Below are 27048 nucleotides of genomic sequence, written 5' to 3'. Positions count from 1 at the left end.
AGATCCCCTGAACGCTATACATTGCCTTGCTAAAAATAGTATCATATATATTATTCTTTCAATTACTGAATACCAATACCTTTTTTCTATATCATATAATCGCTGTTCTCTAGCATCGATTGTAATGTTTGTCTTTAGTGACTGTGCGAGATCTAACCATTTTTTATGATTTTTAATATGTACTGTACTTGTTTCATGCTTACCTAAAATAGTAGATAAATTTCTCCAATTACTGTATCCAAATTGATTACTTAGTTGATTTTTACAATCGCCAAATATCTTGTAACAAAAGCAAAATACAGAATTTTGCGATAAAGAGTAAAGTAACCATTTCCTTTGAGCTTTTTCTCCATTTTTCAGAATTCTCATATAATAAAAATCTGAAAATTTTCTTTGACTTTCATCGGAAGGGTATTCTCTATTTTTAATTTGCGTAGGATAGTTTTGAATCAAATAATCATGCTTTTTCACTGTCAGATTTTCTGGCCAATTACCCGGATCAGTTGATAATGATATATTTGAATCAATATTTATTAGAGTCTGTATTTTCTTTTCTTCCATCACAGTAGTCATTATTTTGATCTTGCTTATTATCTCTAGTATAAGTAATATCAAAATCATTATCTCTTTCCACTTTATCCTCTTCATTTGGCGCAGTATCTGAACTATTAGCTGAATTTTCTGCTGTTATTTTTAAATATTTATTGAGCGAGCCAGAAAATTTCCTTTGTTCTTTTTCTTGCAAAGATTTTCTTTTCCTATAGTAAGATCCTGGTAATCTTTTTCTATCTGACATCTATAAAGACATTTTTTATAAGTTTTAAGTTATATTTTTCATTAAAATTTTTTTAGTATTGCTTACAAATAACACGAAACTTACCTCCTAAGCCGTATGGTTAAAATATGATGAAGAAATTGAAATGGGAAATTAAAACCTATTAAAAATTCCCCGAGGGAAAAGGTGCAAGCTTTTTTTTCTCTCAGGGAAAAAAAGAGTGCACTTTTTATTCACCCCATATTTACAGAGTTAAAAAATCAGTGCTATACACTCAGGTTTACAATGCCATAAAATATTGCCACAAACAGGAAGATTTAGAATCGGAATTACAATATCTAATCAATGCCTTTACAAATAAAGTGTATCATCTCAGTTAATCCATAGCATTACAGTCGAAGAAAAACATAGAATAAATAATCCTCCCACATTGAAATAGTCTATTATGAAAAATACCAGCCATTCTTTCATATTATAGCCAACTAGCTCGACGAATCCTCAGAATTTTTTCTGGCACAAGTAATTGTTATTATCTTCTCTCATAAAATAGACTAGGCGCACAAACTATAAAGAAACATAAGTATAGCATCAAAGATATGAATAATATAGTACATCTTTTAAAACATGGCTGTAAGGGCTCCTACACACGCTTCTGGTTTCCTACATAGGCCAAATATGCGTGAACTTGTCTGAAGCGTTTCAATGGTTACACACGTACCGAATTTTAACTACAGCTTGCCCATGCAGGTCTTTCTGAACTCAAGCAATTCGATATCTTTACACGTGCACGAAGGTTAGTTTAAATCCAATTCAAATGCAACTAAGTAAAAATAATCGTGAAATAGTTTTGAGTGTTTTATCTGTATATGCCATTGAACAGAAAAAGTTAAGAACAAAGTGGGTGAAACATTGGCTACTGAAGAGGAAAAAATTCTCTCGTATTAATTTGCTGGCTAAATTAAAGTTAGAAAAAAAAGACTGGTTCAAATATTTGCATATGGATGAAGAAACCTATTTGAAATTATTAAGATTGGTTTCGCCATACATAAGAAAAAATGATACTGGTGTGAGACAGTCCATAAGTTGCATGAAGAAAGTAGGTCACTCAAAATTCTAACCAATTAGCAAATATTGATTTATACATATCCAACCAAAGGGGGCCCAATGCCAGGGGACTTCATAATAATTCATATAGGATACCTTATGATTTAATGTTACAACTTATACACAGCTTAAGGGTAATGAAGAAGAATTTCTTCACACTTGTAATTTTAGATCCATTAAATATGAATTATTTGTTTCGTTCACTGTGTTTGGTTTTTTGTCTAGCCTGCTGTTTGCTCACTCTCATAACCCAGAATCTGGAAATTACCAACTTCAGAGGCCCAATTACAATCAGAACTTGTGAAGCTATTAATTACAGAACAATTTTATCAAGTAGGGAATTTGTTTACGGCGTTGAGTATACCTTCACAAGGTTCTTTGTGTGTGCCGTATTTGGGAAAACCACATCTACTTGCACAGACCTGTAGGTCTGTGCATGTAGAGATACTGTGCAGGCAATATCTATCGTCGCTCAAATTTACACAGACTGGGCCAGACGACCATTCAGGCAGCCTGCGCTACATACAAATGCTCTGGTTTGCCTGCACAAACTTGGCCTGTGCAGGCAAGCCAGAGCACCTGTAGGTGTCCTAATGCATACGACATTGGTAGTATTACTGCCAAATTCGGATCCACTAAAACTGCAAATAACAGAGCTTATATCATCAAACCAGCCTTCATGCTAATTATTCAGCCACAGAACTCAGTCAGCATTCGTATTCACAAATTTATAACACTTAAACAGATTCTGCAATAATATTATCAAAACTGAATTCCAGTTATAAACTATTATTAATGCATGAAGCTTTAGCCATTGAATGATTTTCCAACTGAACCTTGCAGGATAACATCCAACATGTAAAATTTCTGGCACGCGTGCAAACCATGCACCACAGGAGCTAGAGTTAACCTTTATAACACTCAGAATTTCTTTCCCGATTAAATGAACCAACTGATGATGGACATGCGAAAGTCCACCATTAGGACTCTTGGTTCTTCTCATTCTTAGTTTTGCGATCGTTAATTTTTATGTATGATGATCCAAGTGAAAAAAAATTCAACTTTTTTTTCCCTGGGGAAATTTTTTTATATTTTTTAATTTCTTCATTATATTTTAACCATATGGATTAGGAGATAAGTTTCGTGATATTTATAAGCAATGCTAAAAAATTTAAATCGTATAAAGAATTGAAGCTATAAGGATATGCTAACAAATAAGTTGCACCTGGTAACACAAAAAATACTTACCTTGAGAAAAAATTAAAATATATAGTACAGTCAGTCTTCGTATAACACGAATTCGATCATACACGATTTATAAATAGGGAATGATGTTGTATATAACACGAACCGAATTCGCCTATGCACGATTCGCAAGAAGTGGCAGTCTAACATGGGAATCACCCAAACTGAATGAAGAGAAGATTCTGAAAAATGTATTTGTTTTTCATATGATTGACGATTTCAGTGAAGGGGAAAATACATTTTTACCATAATTTCATAAAAACCCACCATTCCAGCTATCGGTATTATCGCAAATGCAATTAGATTGAGTTTACTACCTGTTTGTAATAGATTCCACTAGCAGCAACGCAACTGGAAATTATTTTTATTGTTTTATGGTAGTGACCTCCGAAAAATGTGTTTTAGTAAAATGTGAACTAGCGTAAGGTGATAATAGTGTGTTTCTGTCTTTACTGCTTTATTTATTCAGTTGCTACACGCGGGCAGTTTTCTTTATGTGTATCATGCTTGCATCCTCATTTTTGTCCTTTTTATACTGTAATTGTGTTTTATTCCCTAAAAATGAATAAACTACTTGAGATAAGTGTGAAAATGAAGCATGCTAGTGAGGATACTACAAATTCAGACAGAAAAAGAAAATCAATATCAATAGACCATCAAAAATTCTTACTGAGGAAAATGTGTAGCGGCCTCATACTAGTGTTTATGGCCAAAATTACACTGGGGTCTGTCCAGTAAGGCTTATGGCCAGTCCGACTCTGTCAACAGAAGAAATAAATGAAGTTGTGAAACGCTTTGAGAGAAATGAAAGAACATGATATTGCGCATATCGCTAAATAGAAAATTTTGCTATAAAAAAATTTGTTAATTAAACATAGGTCTGACTCGTATATGTCAAGTTTTTTTGCGGCCTCTTGAACTGCCACCCGTAAGCAATGCTTACCTCGCCTACCCACGTGCAGCGGCCCTGGTCATACCTCAGAAATGCTGGCCTTACAATGTTGGAATGGCTCAGCAACAGTCAAGATTTGAACCCTATTAAAAATTGCTGGTACGTAATGTCGTCTAAAATTTCTCAGAAGAAGCCAAAAAGTAAGATTCAGCTGCAGGAGTGCATTGTAAGGGTGTGGTACCACGAAATTGGGCAACCATATATCCAGAAGTTAATTAACTCTATGCCAGATCGTTGCAAGGCTGTAATTGCAGCCCGAGGAGGAACAACAAAATATTGAGGACTTATTTTGCTGATTTACAGTACATAATACTATTACATTAACTTGTCATTTCAGTTTGTACACGTAAATGCAATAAAATGTATGCTTGGTTGTCATGATTGCCATTTGCATGATTTCTCATATTTCCATTAATTACAAATTTTAACCTTTGGGAAGATATTAATGGCAATTAGGTATATCAGGTGGAGTCTTTTTATTGGATTTCATTCACAAAGATATATATCCCATCTAACAAATGCATTTCGAACATTTCTGCAACCTATAATGCAGCTCAAAATTCACAGGTGATGCAGTTTTTTTGTCCACTACTGTGTGTGTGTGTGTGTGTGTGTATATATATATATATATATATATATATGTGTGTGTGTGTGTGTATGCATATATATGTATGTTGGTTTATATATTAATACAGGCATACCTCGATTAACGAATAGGATGCGTTCCACGAAATTACTTCGTTAAGCGAAACTTCGTTTTCAGAGGTAAAAATACTATGGCCAGAATAGGGATACGTTCCTACGTAAAGAAAATGAAAAGCTTTTTTTCGAACAAAGAAAAGTTTTATTAAATAAACAGTCAACTTACATACAAAGTGAAATCACATTTTAAAATATGAGGTTAAAGTCGATTGTTTATGCTTTTTTTCTCTTTCATAATTGCCTATACGGAGTTATTGCATTTAACACTGATCGCTTAACAATAACACTTCTTCCTAAATCAGGATCATTTTCACTAAAAAAATTTAAAACGTTTTCAATATCATTTAAGCACCTTTTTAAATCTTTGGTTGTTAACACTTTTTCGGCAGGAACTTCTTTAACTTCGCATTCATTATCTTTGTCTTCGTTGCTAACAAGGCTTTCTAAATCTTCCACTGAAAAACCATCATCTTCTACATTCAATAAATTTCTAACATCCTCTTCATCGACATTTTCGAAACCTATTGATTGAGCCATCTGGATAACTTCATTTCTAATTTCTTGGATGTTATTTTCTTCTTCTAGTACAACTTCTGGCCATATTTTGCGCCAAACTCCATTTAAGCATTTCTTAGTGACTTCTTTCCAAGAACTATCAATGCTTTCTTGCGTTTTTAATGGTGTAGTTTTTCCAAAAAGCTTTAACTGTCATTTCCTCTTTATCCTCTAGTTCAGTTAAATTGCTTAAAGTTCGACGCAGATAATAAGCTTTAAATGATGATATTACTCCCTGATCCAATGGTTGAATCAGGGAAGTTGTGGTTGCTGGAAGAAACACAACTTTGACAGGAATGCATGTGTCCAACGTGTTAAGATCAGTAGGATGTCCCGGAGCATTGTCTAACAACAAAAGAGCTTTTTCTTCAAAGTTGTTTTTTTGACAATATGTACTGTTTTACTCCAGGACAAAAGTGGTTAACAAACCAATCAGTAAATAACTCCTTGGTAACCCACGCTTTTCTATTTGCTTTCCATATTACAGGTAAATTCATTTTTATGTTACCTTTTAACGCCCTCGGATTTTCTGAATGGTAAACTAATAACGATTTTAATTTATAATCGCCAGAGGCATTTGATCCAAAGAGTAACGTTAAACGGTCTTTGGCTGCTTTGAACCCAGCAGCTGATTTTTCTTCAATAGAAATGAAGCTTTTTGTTGGTAGCCATTTCCAGAACAAACCGCTTTCGTCAACATAACACCAAATTTGGTGGAAAATTTTCACGTTTAATTGTTTCCTTTAGTTTTTCTGGAAACTTATTTGCAGCTTCAACATCTGCACTTGCAGTTTCTCCTGTTAATTTTACACTATGAATCCTGGCCCGTTTTTTAAATTTCTCGAACCAACCACGAGAAGCCCCAAAGGTTTCCGTAATTTCTTCAGTTTGTTTAGATTTCAGGTGATTAAACAAAAATGGAATATTTTTTATGTTAAATGGGGCTTGAAATTACGGACTTCGTTATAGCGAGGCTTCGTTATCAGAGGTAACGTTAACCGAGGTATGCCTGTATTACATTTATATGTCTGTATTCTTTTGTATTTTTAATCTGTCTTTTGTAAAAACCATAAAAACCATAAATATGTAAAAACCACCAATAATAGGTAACAATCAAAAATTCGAACAATTAGAAATGAATATATACTGGCATGTATAATGTTCAGTTGGCCAATACGGCAAAAAACAATGGCATTAACGATACACAAAAGCATTAAACATTAAACTTCTAAACCTAATATGTATAGGCCATGCGGAATTAAGATGACCTAAATAAGGCTAGATTAATGACCAGAATTGTATGAACACTAATGCCTATATGTAAAAACCACCAATAATAGGTAACAATCAAAAATTTGAACAATTAGAAACGTATATATGTATGTATATATGTATATATATATATATATGTATGTATGTACGTATATGTATGTGTGTGTGTGTGTGTGTATATATATATATATGTGTGTCACAAATGAAAGTAAAATAAAAATAAAAATAAATATAGATGGAGAAGTTATTAAGCACAAAATGCCGAACCTAGTTGAAGAGAAAAAAGAGAGAAAGAATGTTAAGAACCTATATAAAAAAAAAAATCATTAAGTAGAATTAAATCTGAATTAATGCTGAATTAACAGGCTAATCATATGTACAAAAGCTGAAAGAAAAAGAGGGGAGGGTAATAGAGATAAAAATTATAAAATTCAAAAATAAAAATTAAAGAAATAAAAATTTTAAAATTATAAAAATATTAAAAATTAAAAATTGGTACATAGATCAGGTATTTCATCAGGGACCTACACGTGATCATGTACCAAACACTGTGTTTCTATGCAAACTCATGCTGATGGAGAAGCTATTCAAATGAAGGCTTGAAGTGGTAAAACCCATGTTTAGTCTCTAGAGCAAAGTTTCCGGCATCCCCCTCCCCCTTTCTCCTTCAACCCATGCACGGTACTAAGTACTATAGGTTTTGATACCTTTCGTGTTTGGGGTTTTCATAAAAAAAAAAAAAAAAAAGAAAGAAATAGATAAAAAAAAAAAAAAAAAAAAATTATTTTAAAAATTTTTTTTAATATTTTTAATCTCCAGAAACATGAGTTAGGTAGCCCCAATGCAGTGTATTTAGATTATTAAATTAAGTAACGTAGTGTATTTAGATATAAATTGAGTCGATAGTATGTAAGAACGCAAACGCAGTTTGTTTAGTTTAATAAATTGAGTAGAAAGTATGTAAGTTAAATAATAATAAATAACAAGGTAGCGGTATAGAAAAAGGAAGCAATGCAAGGTAGGGGAGGGAAAAGAAGTTAAAAATATAGAGGCGAAGATAGTGAGAATAAGAAAAGTGAGAATGTCCGTATTACACTAATAGTTCAACGGACGAAAAAACGAAGAGCAGAAAGTAGAAAGATGTAAAGAGAAGGAAAAGAGTTTAAAGGATACTAGGCAAGCTGGGTGTGTAAGTACCCAACCTCATAGAGAGGGCCATGGCTGTGAGAGTGTTAGTAGAAGTGGAAATTAATACCGCTAGCTTGTAGTGTATATTTTGCGTGATAGATATATGAAATATAATAAAAAATATGAAGAGGAGAAAAATTAAATACCTATGATATTTGGCAGAAATAAGTTGAGTGAAATATAATCAAAAAATTAAGATACAAATATGCGATCATGATTAATAAGGTACAATTATGCGAATATCATTAATAAGAATGGAATGTAAACAGAGGGAAAACTATGACAACGATGGTGGAGTTGCTCAGAAGAGAAGAACTATGGGAGCCCTCTGTGGTTAAAATAAAATAGAGAAAATAAGATTGGACATAAGTAATTACTGATATTAAATTACGAAAAATGAAAAGAAAAACTTAGGAAGTGTGTATATATATATATATATATACACACACACACACACACACACAGAGTCCCAATTATCCGAGCTAATGTAGACCAAGAACAACTCGATTAACACGGAAACTTTTCGTATACTTTTCGTATACTGACCTTGTGGCAATGTTTCTCCCCTCTAGAATCTCCGTTATTCATTCCTACCATTAAGGAAGTACATACGTATGTACTGTAAGAAAAAGAATACATGTACATGTATGTATGTAATTACATACTATAATTGTGTTTATGGTGAAGGTAAAGAAAGCCCACATGACAATACAGCAAATTTTGGAGTGACTTACAGGTGGAACTAGTTTGCTGCGACGGCATTTGTATTGTTGCTCACTCGATAAACAGACAGTGGGTGTTATCGGTCAGGAGTAGAAATTGAATGCCATGGGAGCTTGAACCCCTCCCAAAGTGGAGGGGGACCTGACCTTTTTTCTATAGAATCATGGGTAGACTAGAGGATAATTTGTTTATTATTACTGTATTTTTATTTTGTAATTATTTATTTATTTTTTTAAAGACACTCACACACACGCAGAACATATTTTACAATGCCAGAACTTTCCACTTGACTGTTTGTGATTCAATTAGTTTAAAATAATTATTGCACTTAAAACAGTACAGTTTTGGTCTTATTTTGAAGCAACGTTTCATTTTCCCCCACAAATTTCTTCCAACTTTAAAAGATTCATCAGCAATATTATCTATATGCCGTTCATTCTGAAACTAATTATGCACCATTCTTTATTCATTAATATATATCGTAATATCAATTACGATATATATTAATTATACCGATGTAATCATCTGTTCTGTTCATGCACCAGTCAGTACATCGTTTGTCATGCCTACCGGTCAATCAATATATCGTTCTCAACTTCTACTACAGACCAATAACATCCACTGTCTTTTTACCGAGCAAGCAACACTACAAGTGTGGTATGGCAAAGTACAATATACCGTACTTTCGTGGCTAAACTTTGCCGAAATTTTCCATGCTTCTTGTGTGGGTTTTCTTTACCTTAGCCTGTGTTTATTTACTTACATAGTATTATCATACTGTATGTACAGTACGTGTACTGTACATGCATCATTGCAATTACAGCATCAAGCTTTAGAAAAAAAAGTCTTTCAAAGTCTTCTGTTTTAAAGAAATTTCTCGCTTGTTTGCTGCAGTATTTCTTAGGCATCTCAACAACAGTAGATCGGAGGGCGTACTCTCATTCTGCTGTTAAATGTATTGCAGTTCGGTCTCAATCGCATTTAGGCCTTCCATATGCGAAATTTTTGAGCCTTCTCCTGAACACACATTATCTTCGTCTTCACTCTCTTGTTTTCCCTCACTCACTAAATTTATAATCATGTCATCAGTTGTCTCCTGTTGCTCATCCTCATTCGTCCAATCTTGAATGTCTTCTGCCATAATGGTTCTGAATTCGGAAAATTTTTTACTAGCTCTATAAGCGGAAGATCATCTTCATCATTTTCTTCCTCAGTTTCACTGAGAATTTTTTTCCAGGACTTCACAAGAGTTGTTTTTACTTCTTCCCATGATTCTGCCAGCCAGTAAATGACATCTTTCACATTTATGTTTTTAAGGCTTTCAAGAGTTGCACCATTTTTGAGATCTTCCAGGAGTTGTTTTAAAAGTCGTCATCTGTAGTTCCATTTCAAAGTCTCCAGGACACTTTGATCTAGTGGCTGGATTAGAGACATTACATTAGTAGGCAAAAAAAGAGTTTTATTGTCACCAGTGAATGATGACTAGTTCAGTTTCATCTGGATGAGGTGGTGCATTATCCAGAAGCAACAATGCTTTTTCTGGGAGTTTACAAAGGGTACTAGGAAAGTTTTGCAATATGACGCAACAATGAATCACAGGAAGCTGCTTGTTGCTGCATGTTGAGACATGTTCATACGTGCATAGTAGCCGCCGCGCCAAGTCGATGGGCTCAGTTATTCATTAGTAGTGAGAGTGTAAAGTGCTTGCGATGGCATCGTGGTCACGAAATGAGATAAGGACAGTTTTGCGGTATAATTTCGTGCGTGGTTTAACCATAGACCAGTGCTTAGAAGAAATGACTCTTGCACTAGATGATGATTGTCCACATCGTACAATGATATTCAGGTGGTATAGAGAATTCCAAAGGAGAAATTTCACTCTGGAGGATTCTGAGAGGCCGGGAAGGCCACGAACGTCAGTTACGGAGGAAAACGTTACTGCTGTGAGGAAAATGCTTGACGAAACAGGCGAGTGACCTACCAACAGATAGAGGATACTTTGGGCCTAAATGCACCAGCAATTCGTTCGATTCTGCAAGATCATTTGCACGTGAAGAAACTTTGTTCTCTCTGGGTGCCGCATCAACTGACTGAAGAGCAGATGACACGACGTGTGACTTGGTGCCGGGAGATGTTAAAAAAGTTTGATAAGGGACAATCTCGGTATGTGAACAACATCGTGACAGGTGACGAGACTTGGCTGTACTATTACGATCTACCGACCAAGGCTCAAAACAAAGTTTGGGTCTTTGATGATGACGACACACCCGTAATTGTCAGAAAATCCCGATCTGTAAAGAAGAAAATGATAGCTGTATTTTTCAAATCGAGTGGAATTGTGGAACGTGTCGTTTTGGACACGCAGAAGACAGTCACAGCTAAGTGGTATACTGAACAATGCCTGCCTAAAGTCATTGGATCTATGAAGAACCTGCGGCCAAAGTCAAGAATGGACACCTGGTACCTCCATCACGAAAATGCTCCAGCTCACCGCGCCAAAGCCTGCACCGAATATTTGACCACGACAGGACTGAAACTTCTCGAGCACCCTCCCTACAGTCCAGACCTTGCTCCCTGCGACTTTGCACTGTTCCCGCATGTGAAAATGAAGCTAAAAGGGAGGCGGTTTTCCAGTGATGAGGACCTTCTACGGGCTTGGGACAACGATTGTGCTTTACTCCCTAGTGAAACTTGGCAGAACTGGTTTAAAGATTGGTTTCGGAGGATGGAGAGGTGTATTGAATGTAGAGGAAATTACTTTGAAAAAATTAAATAAACAAAGCTGTATTGCAAAACTTTCCTAGTACCCCTTGTATTTTCTGACAAAAATTTCTTTGTTGCAGGAACAAATGCAAATGGTTCCATGAATGGAACCATTTTTTCAACAAACATGAATCCTTCCACGCATTTGATTGGTTAGCATACTTACAAGGAAGACTTTCCACATGTATGTGTTTGAAGGCTCTTGGTTTCTTATCTTTTTTCAAATAAGTAGCAACTTATGCCTGTGACTTCCTGAAGCATTTGAACATGCCAACACTGTCAGTCTCTCCTTACTATGTTTATACCCGGCTGCTTTTTCTTCTTGTGATGCGAGCGTTTTGGTTGGAAGCATTTGATAATTTAAACCTGTTTCATCACAGTTGTAAACTTGATCCAAATTTAAACCTTCCTCCTCTATGACTTCTGCCAACTTTTTGGTAAAAGACTGCACTTCTTCCTGACAAGCAGATAATTTTTCCCCAGCGACGTTCAGCTGTCTTACTCCATACCTCTTTTTCCATCTATGTAACCATCCCACGCTAGCCGTAAATTCTTCATCATCATCAAGAAAATTTTTCTGAAATTGTAGAGCCTTTGCTTGTAGAAACAGTTCAGAAATCGGGCTTCCTTTCTGTCTCATTTGCGTGAACCACAAAAAAAGCGCTTCAGATGTTTGTAAACTCTCCCTTTTTCATTGTTTTTCTTCTCATGTGCTCATCACTTTTCTCAGACGATCTTAGTGAACACCATTTTTAATGTTCTGTCAATTTCTAACCCAATCTCCTACAGTCACTTCACCTACACCTAGCTCTCTAGCCAACTTTTTAATTGTTTCCAATTAAAAAAGTTGGATGCAGTTTGATGCCATCAAATGAGTAGACACTCATTTGATGGCATCAAACTTAGTCTCTATTGAAATCACAACTCGTTTCCATTGTACACTCATCATACATAAAATAAAGAAGCCACACAGAACCGATAAACTAGTGATAGGCCTGATGTAGCCAAGTGGTCAGGAGCGATAGTGCATTCCTTGAGTGGACCGGGGTTCAAGCCCGTGACTACTAAATACGATAAATATTTGTATTGACGATTTATTGTAAACTCTACTGACCTGGTTGTTGTGCCAAAATATAAACAGAAAATTTTATTTTTCTTTTAGTCACAAGTGAGATCACCTGAACGAGACATCAAACTGAACACGACAGATAAAACTGTTAGAGTTTCGTGGCGAGTGGGTAGAGGGACTCAGAGGGAGATGAGTCATTGAAATTCTGTGAATCAGCACAACACAATCTGTTCTCATCACAATATTATTCATCATACATACGAACACAAACAACTCTTTAAGGCGTCACTTAGCCTTTACGTAAAAATTGAGCTAAGAGTTAGCTCAGCTAACACAGAAACTCGGAAAATCAGCTCTCTGATAATCGGGACTCTACTGTATATATATATAAACTAAAATAAAATGTATGAGTAACATGTCAAACCAGTAGAGTGAAGCGATAAACTAAACCAATGAAACAATACAAAAGAAAAAAGGGGAAGAAGAGTAGTCAAGAAGAGGGTACTGCAGAAGGAACGCTCCTAATATAATTTAGAATTTGAAAGCCAATTAATTAGAATTTAATAGCGCCACCGGCACCAAGATCTGAATTGTGTTAAAAATCACAAAGAATGGAGGCATAAACTACCTACAATATGGGACCAAATAAATTTAAAATAAAAATAAAAAATAATAAAATAGACCGACTATTATGCCCCATCTCAATGGATGACCACAAGATCAATAATGGTCAGGGAATCACTGCATTTCGAACATTAGACAAATTCATGTAATGACGAAATGATCTAAAGATTGAGCCACCAATGCGACTCAATCTTTGATGCCACTGATGTTTGCATAGCTAATTTTATATTTATCTTTATTTACTTTCCTACGTATTTGTTATTTTAATTTGTTAAACTTTAGATTATATATGTATATGTATACAGTAGAACATCGTTTATCCGGAATGTCAGTTATCCGGAATAATTTGAAAGGCTGATTTTTCTTCTTGTTTTTTATTAACAGTCATACAGTAAGCGCCAGGTTTAGTGATCACGTTTGCAAATTTAATTTTGATTTCTAATATGCGAAAGATCGAGTTTATAACAGATTGTACAAACAAAAAGCCCAATAAACCGAAAACTGCAAATTGTTTTTATTGTTTTATGGTTGTGACCTTCAGAAATGTGCTTTAGAAAAATATCACAGAGACTACTGGGTTTTCTCAGAAATCATGAGTGAATTTCAGATTAGTATAGCTCCAAATTCGGTAAGAATAATATCTGCCCAAAACTGGGCCATTTATTATTTTTCTCAATTTTTTACTGTAAGATGTGAATGAAATGAAAACGCATAGTTTTAACATTACAACAAAAAATGGAAATTATTAATAGAATTAGAAAGGATGAAAATTTAGGAGATCTCTCCAAAGAGTTTAATGTTTGGACTTCAATAATTTACAACATCAAGAAGATTTCCAATGCTATAACAGAATTTGTGTTAATTATTATGGATAGTGAAATAGGATCTAGCAGGAAAAGGACTATGTTGAAACCTGAAAATGCCGCTTTAGAGAGTGCACTTTATTTGTGGTTTCTTCAGAAGTGAAGTTTAGATGAACCAGTGTCTGGCCCAATGTTGTGTAAAAAAGCATTGGATTTTAATCGAAAATTATGAGGTAATGAAGATTTTAAGGCAGGCACAGGTTGGCTCAAAAACTTTAAACTAGACATGGGGTATAAGTGAACTAGATATTCAAGGCGAGAAACTTCTGAAGATAAATCTTCAGTGGTGTCCTTTAAAAGTAAGTTTGCTTCAGTTATAACAAATTACGAGAAAGAAAACGTTTGTAAATGTTGATGAGTCGGGCTTATTACTGAAAGCATTATCGAGAAAAACCCTAGCCACTAAAAGAGAAATGCCTGTACCAGGTTTTAATATGAGAAAAGAGCAACTTACAATTGCTATGTGTGCATATGCTACTGGGATGCACAGATTGTCTGTACTCATTATCGGTAAGTCGAAAAAACTGAGAGCGTTTAAAAATCTTTCTAATTTTCCTGTTTTGTATAAAAATCATAAAAATGCTTGGATGGATGTTTCTGTTTTAGGAGATTGGTTTTTTATATAAATATATATATATAAAAATATACACTGGTGTTCAAAGAAAGTGCATCACCTAGGAATTTCATATTTCTAACCCTTTTTTGCAATGGTACAAGGATGGTTCAATAAAGAATCGCCCTGACCTAGCTGCAGAGGTGCTAGCTTGTTGATTCTTAGCACAGATTTTAGTCCTTCTCTACATAGCCACCATGCAGATTTACACATTTTTCCCACCAGTGGATGTGGCTACAGATACCATTTTTGTAGAAATGGTGAGGTTGGTCTTTGAACCATGACTCTGTTGCAGAAATGAATGTCTTGTCATCAGGGAAGTGGGTCCCCCGAAGAAATGATTTGAGTGAGGGAAACAAGAAGAAGTCCAATGGTGCAAGATCGGGTGAGTAGGCTGGATGGGGTGGTATTACATATCCACAAGTGGCTGCTTGTGTTCTTGTAATTTCAGAAGTGTGAACATTGTGAAGCGTGGGCATTGTCTTGAAGCATTCTCACACTTTTGGACAGCATGCCACTCCTACATGTTTTGATTTTCTCCCGTAATTTTGTAAGTTGGCATAATAGGCACCTGTAATTGTTCTGTAATGACTGGTTACCTACCTAGATGTAATGCACCTGTAATGACTGATTACCTACCTTTCAGCAGGTAATCAGTCATTATTACACCTTTCTTATCCCAAAACACTGTCAGAAAGACCTTTCCTGTTGACGCTTGGATCCTTGCCTCCTTGGGGGAGTGGGGAACCATGATGTTGCCATTTCATGGACTGCTTTTTACTTTCAGAGTCGAAATGGTATATCCAACTTTCATCCTGAGTGATTAGATGAGAGAAAAAGTCTTCCTCATTTTTTTGGCACAGGGCTAACAACTCTCGTGATTTCTGTTGTCGATCAGCCTTCTGGAAACCAGTCAGTAATCGGGGAATCCATCTTGCACTCAATTCCTATAAATGAAGTTGGTCATGAAGGACTGTTTCAACAGAGCCCACACTAATCTTCACCTCCTGGGACAATTCATGCACAGATATCCAGTGATCTTCCATGATTAACGACTCCACTTTTCTGATCATGCTGTCATCAGTGGCTGAATGGGGACAACCTGGAATGGACTCAGATTCTACCGATGTCCGACCGCACCTAAACTGTCTATGCCAGTGCTTCACAATGCCATGGGATGGGGCTTTATCCTTATATACAGCAGTCATCTCCTCATGGATTTCTTTAGATTTCCCCTTCGAGAGCAGATACCTGATTACAGCTCCGGCTTCAATTTTGTCCGTGATGCTATTTCGTCACACGTTCAGCTCTGTAAGAGAAAAATAAATTAAGACACAGGGCTTAAATTTTACACCTTTAGTACAGAGATATGTATGATGCTACACAAAATATCATGACTCTGCGATATGTGGAAGTAGGTGAGGGCGATTCTTTATTGAACCATCCTCATATGTTACATTAATGACTAGCATCACAAATAGAAATATAAACAAAATATATTTATTAATAGTTAAACAGAGCTAAGTAATATTTTAAAGGTGCTCTCAAAATATTCCAAAATGAGTATTTGCAACCTTTATACAACACTTTTGGTAAACACGACAATTATGGCTGAAATGTTATCAGAAGCCCTCAGTTTGCTTCAGATTATCGTTTTAGACAGAAAACAAAATGAAAAGTTCGCTAGGTGCAAACTAATATTTAGTTGAACCGCCTCTGGCCCTGATGACAGCAGCACACCATCGAGGCATTGACAAGATCAATTTCTGAAGATAATCAACTGATAGTTCATGGTTCCAAACACGAATTATGGCTTCCTGAAGCTCATAATTCGTGTTTGGAACCATGAACCTTCTTTGGTTTCTTTCTGGCAACTACAGATTCCACACAATGCCAACAGTTTCTATAGGATTCAGGTCTGGGCTGTTTCCTGGCCAGCTAAGAGTTGTAATGGACCATTCTTCCAACCATTTTTTAATCTCTAACAAATGTAAACACATTACTGTCAAACCTCTAATGCAGAAATGAAGCTAAAGTAACTACAGAAGGGCCTACTTTTCACCCAATGACAAGGAGCAGAGTTGTCCTGAAAGATGCAGTTACTTGGCAGGTTGAAATGGTCTCTAATGTTTGACAGCAATAGCCTTCCAATATAGCCAGGTATTTATTACATTTACAGAACCTTTTATAAACTGCAGGTGACCTACTCCGTGATACGAAATGCACCCCCATATCATTTGGCTAGTAGGGAATTTCACTGTAGACATCATACAGTCTGGATGATATTCTTCACCATGTCTACGGCGAATCTTTTGTCTCCCATCAGAGCCATGCAGGTTGAATTTATTCTCCTCTGAGAAAATAACTGACTTCCACTGCTTGGGGGTCCATTTGACATGCTCCTTACGCCAAATTAATTGGGCCTTTTCATTTTTTGTGAAAGGAGGGGCTTCTTCTTAGGACGACAGGCTACAATTCCATTTTTGAAGAGGTGTGTTCTGACTGTTACTGCACTTGCTACCACTCCTGTATGTTCTTCCCATTCTCTTTTCAGCTCAGATGAAGAAGATTTATGGTTTTTAAGGCATAAGCACTTCAAAACATGGTCCTTGTTTTGGTGTAGAGACAGACTCGTTTGCATTCGGTTCCTTTTTTCCTATCAGCAGAACCAGTATTCTTGAGTTTGGAAAGAAATCTACTTACTATCGACTGATTACAAAACACTCTATAAGTAATATGACGGGAAGAACATCCTTCCTCACATAAAGCAACAATAGCACTCTTTCTTCGTGGCGTCGATTGCACATAACTAGCCATCCTGACACAAGCAAGGAATGACTGAAACTCTTACAGGGCATGCTTATGTAGCTGAAAGTAACATGCTGATGTAATATTGTCATCACCTACGCATGTCAATCTTATCTGATGCAATATTATGTCATCACCTACGCATGTCAATCTTATCTGATGCAATCTGTAAGAAATATTGCCATATACTTATGTTATTCGGTCGACAATTACAATTTTAATGGGTGATGCACTTTCTTTGAACACCAGTGTATATATATTTTATTCAATTAATCTTAATTATTTAATTTAATCGTAAGGTAAGATTAAATTTATTTAATCTTATCTTACGTCCGATTATCCGGAAAATTTGGCTATCCGGAAGAGGTCTAGCATCAATTATTCCGGATAATTGACACTCTACTTTGTGTGTGTGTGTGTGTGTGTGTGTGTGTGTGTGTGTGTGTGTGTGTGTGTGTGTGTGTGTGTGTGTGTGTGTGTGTGTGTGTGTGTGTGTGTGTGTGTGTGTGTGTGTGTGTGTGTGTGTGTGTGTGTACATATATGTGTATATACACATACATACAAGTAACTTGAAAAATGTAAAATTTATTCACTAGTGAAAACTTGTCAAAAGAAGGAACACTGGTAACAAAGGATTATTTTTAAGTCAATTAATTAATAGAAACATTGAGACTTTAATGGTATTTAATTTCTTTAGAGAAAAACTTACATGGGACTAAATAATTCTATGAATACTATTAAAATAAAATATAACCCTGTGTTCCACATAATTTTGGGTAAATGATTGAGTTTATTGAAATAAAAGAATTTAATTTGACTTCACAAAAAACATTTTAATTACTTAGTATTTGTACCAGATTTGACAATGTTTAAAACTCCCTGTGGAGATCACATTCAAGTCTGAAATACAAAGACATTTCATAAGCATCTGCCCATGGTGTCTCAGTACACTTTCTACCATTACATAGTGGTCATTAACTGCTCTTCAGATCTTGATATTATCCGCAAACCTTGACATTGTGCTCTGTATCCCTTCATCAATGCCATTTATGAAAAAGCTGAACAATAATCTTTCATACCAGCATGTTTCAGTTTATATAGTAACCTCTTGTATAGCAACCTCAAGTTCTTCAACAATAGGGAAACTCACAGACGCAATGATTAAGAATGCAGTGCTATTTCCTAAATCCAGCTCATGAGTAAATCTTTTAAAATATCATTGCATTCTTAATTATTGCCTCCATTATTTTCTCTAATGCTGAAGTCATAATAACTGGTCGGACGTTACTCACCTTGCTCATAAGACCATTTTTTATGGATTGGTGATACCTTGGCACTTCTCAAATCCAACAGAATTTCCCCACTTACTACCTCCTTAAAATTTACTGGGTATATGCTATCAACTCCAGGAGCGTTACTTGTCTGTGGGGTTTAAACTTTTTCTAATGAATAATCTGTTGTAATTTTAATTTTACTAATTCCATATTGTTACTAATTGTTTATTGTTCTGCTTGCGGTTACACTGTTAATGGCTATCTGTTGTGTATCTTGTTATTAATAAAAATAAAATAAAATATTGCTCAGCTTTACCCATATAGTTTTACCTTTTTGCAAAGGGTCTTTCATCTGTAAAGATTAATGCAAAAGTAACTGTTCAGTTTATCAGCATCGGCTGAATTATCTGGAACTTTCCTGTACTCGTTAAGTAAGGATCTAATCTGGTTCATTCTTTTCGTGTTCACATATGAAAATATAAAAGACTTCTTGTAATCAGCCTTTACAGTCTAACTCTTTCTCCAGTACTATTATAGATCAGCTTATAGCCGTTGTAGTCTTCAGCACTTCACAACAGAAGAACACTTGGCGCCTCTGTAGCCAGGTGGGCAGGAGCAGCAGTGCGTAGCACATGCTTCTTGATTACACCGGGGTTCAAGCCTGTGACCACCAAATACGGAGGGTGTGCAAAGGTCAGGGAATGACCACCGCATATCTGCGAAACAATATGGTCTTAGTTGCTAATGCTCCTGAAAACCAAATAAACAAACAAGAGCACTTAGTAGTAGTAGTAATCGTGGCATGTGATGCAAGAAAGCAAGCGTATGAGCTTATGTAGCATTAGCCAAAAAAAAAAAAAAAATTCGCACAACAATTCCCTCTAAATGTTTGTCCAATTGCGTCTTAAATCAACTTCCACGACAGATGGAAGTTTGTTCCAACAATTCATCACCCACTGACTAAAGGCAAATTTCTGCACATCTATTCTACAGCTGTCTTTCCTCAGTTTGAATTTATGCCCCCTTAGGTTCGTAATCTGAACAAGTCGAAGGATCCCATCAGAATTCAGCGTGCTCAAACCATTCAAGGCCTTATACACCTCGATCAGAACACTTCGCAGGTGCCTAGTCTCCAGCTGCTGCAGTTTGCAGAACTTAAGTCTCCCTTGGTAAGAGAATCCCTTCATTCCCCTCACCAATCTTGTTACCCTTCTCTGTACACGCTCAAGCAAATCTACATCCTTCCTAAAATGAGGCTTCAAGACCTGTATGCAATACTCAAGGTGTGGCCTGACCATTGCCTTATACAGAGAGACAATCACCTCCTTTTCCCTGCTAGCAAAATTGCTGTATATTATTCACAAAACTCCATGAACTGCTCTGGCAGCCTGTCTGCATTGCTCAGAAAACTTATCTGACTACGCAATTACTCCCAAGTCTTTTTCATTTTCTACCACACAGTTGGTACGTTCCTCTGGGGATTACTTCTACCCATATGCAGTACTTTGCATTTGTCAAGATTAAACTTCGGTTGCCACTTCTCAGCCTATCTTCTCAAATTTTCTAGATCCTATTGCAGTAGCACACTACCATTACTGTCATTAACAACCCTGCCAACCTTTGTATCATCTGCAAACTTCAACACTAAGCCTGATATACCTTCATCAATATCATTGATAAATATACAAAACAACAGTGGACCCAACACCAAACCCTGTGGGACTCCACTAATAACATTAGTCCACGAAGAGCAACACCCATTGATTACCACCCTCTGTCTTCTCCCACTCAACTGCCCTTTTATCCATTGTAGCAACTTACCCTTAATACCATTCTGCTCCAATTTGTACAGAAGTCTTCCTTGCGCAACAGTGTCAAAAGCTTTCCTGAAATCCAAGTATATGATATCAAAATTATTTTTTGCATCCAGTTCCTTTATAACCACATCATAATATCCAATCAAATTTGTCAGACAAGACTTTCCCTTAACAAACCCATGCTGTCTCTGAATTATTGCTGTAGTCTTGCCTAGATGATCATGCAATGCATCTTTAACCACTGACTCCATTATTTTACCCGGAACAGAAGTTAAACTAACTGGTCTCTAATTACTTGTGTCAACCTTCAATCCCCCTTTGTTAATTGGGGATACATTTGCACATCCACTGGGGACCTCCCCTGAGTCCAAGGATGTTCTCATAATTATGGCTAAGGGTTTGCTTAGTTCCTTTGCCGCCTCCTTTAATATAACTGGATAGATCCCATCCACCCTATGTGCCTTTCTTATGTTTTTCTCCTCCACTTTGCTCTCTGTTATTACAAAATCATTAAGCACCCTGCTACAATTTGATAACCTTCTGGCATTTTCAATCCTTAATAACTCCTCATGTGTGAATATAGATGCAAAATACTCATTCAGTTTGTTTGCTGTCTGAGCAGGATCATCAACAGTCGAACCATCGATATCAAGTGGACCAATCTGATTTATCCTCTTCCTTTTAGAGTTTATTTAAGTAAACAAATCCTTGTTGTTTTTCTTAACATCCTTTGCCAAAGATTTCTCGTAATGTACCTTCGCCTGCCTAACCTCTTTTGTGACTTGATTAGAGACTAGCTTATATCTGCCATAGGCATCTGTGTCGCCTGATAATTTATATGCATCCCATGCATTTTTCTTCTCTGCCATGAGTCTCTAGTTCATTTGACAACCATTTAGGCCTAATCCCCCCCCCCCATGCTAGCAGTTTTCCAACCCACCTAACACTGCCTCGATAGCATCAGCAAATATTTTTGCACCCTTTCTATTTAAGTGTATCCCATCCCTGTAGAAGCAGTCTCTCCTGTTAACAAGCATAGACCATGCTGAATAAAATTCTACCCCTTGAGCCTTGCACATTCCCTCCAGGGCTGAATTGATTGACAAGGCTCTCATCGTGTATTCCCTCCTATCGTGTCTGGGCAGAATTGCAGACACTTTCAAATTTAACCCTAACTCACGACTTTTTTGAAACATTGACCTGTACTTGTTAAGTAAATCTGCAGATTTCCTACTCTTAATGTCAGTGGTGCCAACGTGTACTACAATTTTACCCTTTGTGCCCTTAAAAGGTGATATATGCTTCACAACGTCATCAACTTTTTCCCCTGGCAGACATATCCTGGTCATATTCCATCTATCCTTTTTACACATATTACCCGTCTCCCTGACAATAGTCACCAACAATAACTAGTTCCTTTGGGACCAGCGCATTCTGCCTTGGAGATTGCCGCTGTGTTGCCTGATGCACATGAGTGAGCTCTGGCATTGAGTTGGGCAGCTGAGAGCTTGACGGGCCCCTCATATTAATTTCTTCGCAGACATCTACTCTACACCTCAAGCTCTCATAGATGCCCATTAGAACGCTGGGGTGACGCCTAATATCTAGACCCTCTCTGCACCTGGTGCACACTAAGAGAGTTCAGCAAACATTTCACAAGTTGCACATTTTTTTAGGCTGTGATTCGTTGGAGAATCGCCTCCCCCCCTCAGTTCTCCCCCAAGTCACAGCACTCCTGCCACTTTGTGCCTGTTGATTTGCTGCTCTAGTCTGGGGCATGATATTTTAAATTAATGAGATCAATAAATTTAATTAATTGTCAGTACTACACTATCTAATAGAATCCTAAATGCAGTGATGCATATTACGCTATATAATTTTACGTTAGAGCTACCTAGTTAGAGCTACCTAGTTACCACAATTAAAAATTTGAATTCCTTACCACTCTCTATACAAAAACAATAGCTACAAGATTCGAACAAAACAATGGTTTTATGTATATTAAGTAGTAATCTACAAAAACTCTTATCTAAATTAAAAATTAAAATAACCAGCGTAACTAGAACTATAAGGTTACTTATAAAGTACAATATAAAATAACAATTAGGTAAATAAAACAGCAAACACATTGCTTTTTCGGAGCCTATAATTCACAGCTGTAATTTTTAAAGAGAGTTAGCACCCTCTCTCACAGTTTACACTACTGTAGTCTAAACTGTCTACAGTATTGTCAAAATGGGTGAATTCGAACTCCTGATTAGGATAACTAATGAAATAATGACATAATAGGACTAATATATAAAATATTATAAAATATATTTCATCATATAAAAAAATGATGAAATATAATCATCCTATTTCATCATATAACCTAACCTATATGATGTATTTAGGGAAGATACAGGCCTGATGTAACCAACTGGTCAAGTGGGAGTGCAGTAGTACATGCATTTGAAATTGACTGTGGTTTGTGTTCACAGGGATGCTAAATATTTAGTGAAAATTCTCATGTGAAATAGCTAGTTGTAACGCCTCTCCCTTATACTGGAATATAAACAGACCATGACTAAGATGAGGGTAGGATCATGCTTCTTATCACAAACAGCCTGAAGCATTCCCAGATTCAAAACTTGCACATGTCAGTACAGAATCTGTGTGGTGTGGGATTGAAACAATGGGTAAATGAGAGTGGGGATATGGTACAGACCAGAAAGTTGGGAAAAGTATGATTAAAGTCTATGTGTAAATGCAGTTGACAAGCAAGCAACAGGGAAACAAGCCATCAATTTAAAAATCGATTTTTAAATCATTTTTTAAATCAACTAATAACTGTTATTTACATCAACATGACAAAGTATTTGGGGAAGTAATATTCTAGATCTGATCATCCATGAATCAGATAGCATTACATGACTGACAGTCATGTGCTGCTATCTGGTCTTGTTAAGAAAGCAAATTATAATTGCCACAATAACATTTTAACAAAGTCCTATTATTTTACTATATGTATTAGGCCTGACGTAGCCCAGTGGTCAGGAGCGAGAGTGCATAGCACGCATTCCTTGAGTAGACTGGGATTCAAGCCCGTGACTACTAAATACGATAAATATTTGTATTGGCGATTTATTGTAAACTCCACTGACTTGGTTGTCGTGCCGGAGTATAACAAGAAAATTTATTTATTTATTTATTATATATACTACTTTTATACATTAATCAATTGGGAATATTTTCATCTTAGCTTACCATTATTGTGATACTGTGTGAAAAACTTGGCTCTGATTTTAACTCCTGCCAAGAAAGTAAAAAAGTACATATATGCAGCAACATATTACTGTTACATTAAATTCTTTGTGGACAACCAGTTCATAATTTTTATTTCAAAAATATATGAAGGCATTTATGTTTTTGAAGTTACTAATGTGAAGGTTCAAACATAGTTTCACCTCAGTATCGTGGTACTGTGATGAAACTACATCTCAAACTGTTCTTCAATTTTTTACTTCAGCTTTTCGAATGGAATGCTATGTTGATATAATTGACTGGTTCTGTTTTGTTTTAACAGCTTATATGGCACCAGAAATTATTACACGAGATAGCAAAGAAGGACATGGTAGAGCAGTTGATATTTGGAGCATAGGATGTGTTGTACTGGAGATGGGAACAGGAAAAGTATGTAAATTAGATTTGAAATAAACTTTGTTGTAATCCCATTACATAATATGATTCAAATTATAACAGCACAGTTTGCAGTTCAAATTATAATAACACACTTTGCATTAATCATGGAAAATTAATATCATTGTGTCTTTGCAGGTTGTGGTGCAGTAATATCTGTACCACAAACACGAACCAAATTTGAGAAAATAAAGTTACTGTGTTATGTTTTTCTTTCTCTACTATCTGAAGACACTATTGTTTCTCTAGTGACAGTGAAAGAATTGTGAAAAGTGGGTTTACATTCACTTTAGAAATGACTGTGTTATCTACAAGGCGGCCTAAAGTTACTAATATCATTTTCAATCAAATAATATCGCCAAAAAGGCAAATTTGATTCATTAAAAAGCCTAGAGCATTGTTACTGGTTCCAGAACTATTTCACTACTCATCAGATAACAGGTAGCCTTGATTAGGGACCTTATATCGAAATTGTTAATAAATGTATTGAATCTAAACAAGCAGCCAAAGTAGTGTGTGTGTGTGTGTGTGTGTGTGTGTGTGTGTGTGTGTGTGTGTGTGTGTGTGTGTGTGTGTGTGTGTGTGTGTGTGTGTGTGTGTGTGTGTGAGTGAGTGAGTGAGTGAGTGAGAGAGAGAGAGAGAGAGAAAAAAAATTTCCAATCAAAGATATAAGCTATGTGTATAACACCAATTACTGGGCTTCATTGGCCCAATGCAGCAAATTAGTAAAGAAGCTGGATGTTTTGAGTCTCGTAATTTGCATTTTAGATTAGTAATATTACAGATCCACCTCTGTAATACCATTATGCAGGCCCACATCTGTAATTAATGAACTACTTGCAGTTATGCCATCTTAGAAAAAAGAAAATGTCTGATAAATTTACATTTAATAACTGTTAAAATTAAGAAAGTAGCCATTATAGGTATGAAAATAAACTTAACTTCTATTATTTAAATATGTTTATAAAACTCATTACATAATGAATACAGTAGCAAAGTTTTTTTTTTTTTTTTTTATAAATATATATGTATCTACAGAATGCATATAAGTGACATCCATCTGCTATTATAAATAATATGTTTTTACTCCAGCAGTTAAAATGCTAATTATTTCTCTTAGATGTTACTGTATGGTATATAAGTTAGTGCCACCTTTTTTCAATTTCCGTAGCCAGGTGAGCTGGAGCAGCAGTGCGTAGCACACGCTTCTTGATTAGACCGGGGTTCGAGCCTGTGCCCATCAAATACGGAGGATGCAGAAAGGTCAGGGAATGATCACTGCATATCTCCGGAGCAATATGGCCTTAGTTGTTAATGCTCCTAAAAACCAAGTAACAACAACAACCTGTTTTCAAATACTTATAAATCTTATATTTCATGTATTTCTTTACAAAATTGAATTAAACAAATTGGCAGTAATAGAGTGTTTAAAGAGGTTTCAAATTAAATTTCAAAACTACTGGCTTCAAATTTGTGTACACTCCCACATTATAAACACACTTTCTCAATCAAATTAGCATATTCCTTACCACTGCTCCCACCATATCTTCAGAAATGCTGATTAGAAAGCTGGCTGTTCTTTCTTCCACTTTATCCATTTGTCTTGATTTGGTATATGCTTTTTCCTATGAATACCCATATGTAAGGGTATGCAAAAAGAAAGTTAGGAAAATGTTGTACAGCTACTCTTGCACAGTATCTCAGGAGTTCACAAGGTTAATGGTTGTTCCCATCTCTTTTTATTTACAGCAGTGCCGTAGCAGCCCTTTATTTTTTATTTTTTTGCTATGTACATTAATTCCATTTGCAGCCCTCCACCACTATTTTTACCATGGATCTCCAAGCCTCATAATGAGCTGCAATTTTGGCCCTTTGCTGTACATGCTGAAAAGCTATTAAAAAAATGAAAACAACTCAATACCAATATTTAAACAAGTTTGGCAATGTTTCAGGAATACAGTTTCCTATCATCAGGCCTGTCAGAGAATCTGATAGGAAACAGTATAGTCCTGAAACGTCACAAAACTTGCTTAAATGTTGGTATTGAGGTGTCTGCAATTTAATTGCTATTTCAATAAAAGCAACTTTATCTATCACATGATGTGTTAATGTGGCATCATCAAGCTCCTAAATATTTTAAACTTGCTGGCTAGGAAAGAAAAGTTATTTTCTAATAACTCTCTCTCTCTCTCTCTCTCTCTCTCTCTCATTCCTTCAGTTATGCCAATCCAATACAGCTATCTCATCCTGTTCTGTTTCAGCTAACACTGACTTGCAGTCCTCCACCTTTATGAATTCTCTTGTGTGCTCCATCCATGGTACTGACCCATTTCTTACAGTTCCCATCCAAATAGCTCCTGGACTTCAAGTTTCTCAACTCTTTTATATGCCTGTAAATCATAAGAGCTTGCAAGCAGTTGGATTTCTTCAACACACACACAGTTACCACTTCATCAGCAAGTAATATCTCTTATGCTATATTGTAAATGAGTGGTAATACTAGCTCTGCTTCTTACAAGTCTGTGCAATTGTATTATCTTTTGACTCATGAATTAACATGTCACTACCTGCACTTTTCCCTCTCACCAACTTGCCACTGTTTCCTACTTCAAATTTTCAGCAAACCCCATCCTCAAACTTTTAGTTGGATAGAACAAAACAAGCTGTGTTAATATTTTAGTTCCCAGAACCCAGTTTTGTCCTATTCAGCAGCCACCCCCTCCTCAAATTCTCACCCAGTAAAGTGCATTGTGTTAGGAAGCATATCAACTCAGCATTGACCAACACCAGGTAATTTCACAACTTTCCTAACCAGGCCTTAAAATGAACCAGTGACATAGTGAATTCTTTAAATCATCTCCATCTCAATGCTAACACCAGGAAACTCTCAAGCAACTTCCTTTCTTATCTTTCTTTCTTAATCACTTGCAATATCTTCAACCAAACAGTAATTCTCAATTCTGTCTTATGAAACTCTGGGTAAACTCATCATATTTTCATAAATACAATACAATCTCTGATAA

General features: G+C 35.9%; 1 protein-coding gene across 1 annotated transcript in view; it reads left to right on the top strand.

Moving 5' to 3' along the window:
• Positions 1-27048, top strand: part of LOC150081426 (mitogen-activated protein kinase kinase kinase 4-like) — a 350096-nt gene that overhangs the window by 286138 nt on the left and 36910 nt on the right. The window contains exon 15 of the mRNA XM_090380199.1: positions 23913-24019. Coding sequence (XP_090236325.1) covers positions 23913-24019 — 107 coding nt within the window. The remainder of the gene's footprint in view (positions 1-23912; positions 24020-27048) is intronic.

The sequence above is a fragment of the Mastigoproctus giganteus genome, chromosome 8 (genome assembly GCF_048544385.1).
Source record: "Mastigoproctus giganteus isolate SK-2022 chromosome 8, ASM4854438v1, whole genome shotgun sequence".
NCBI lineage: Eukaryota > Metazoa > Arthropoda > Arachnida > Uropygi > Thelyphonidae > Mastigoproctus > Mastigoproctus giganteus.
Note: the sequence above shows the minus strand (reverse complement) of the source record. Positions and strands in the feature narration are given on the sequence as shown.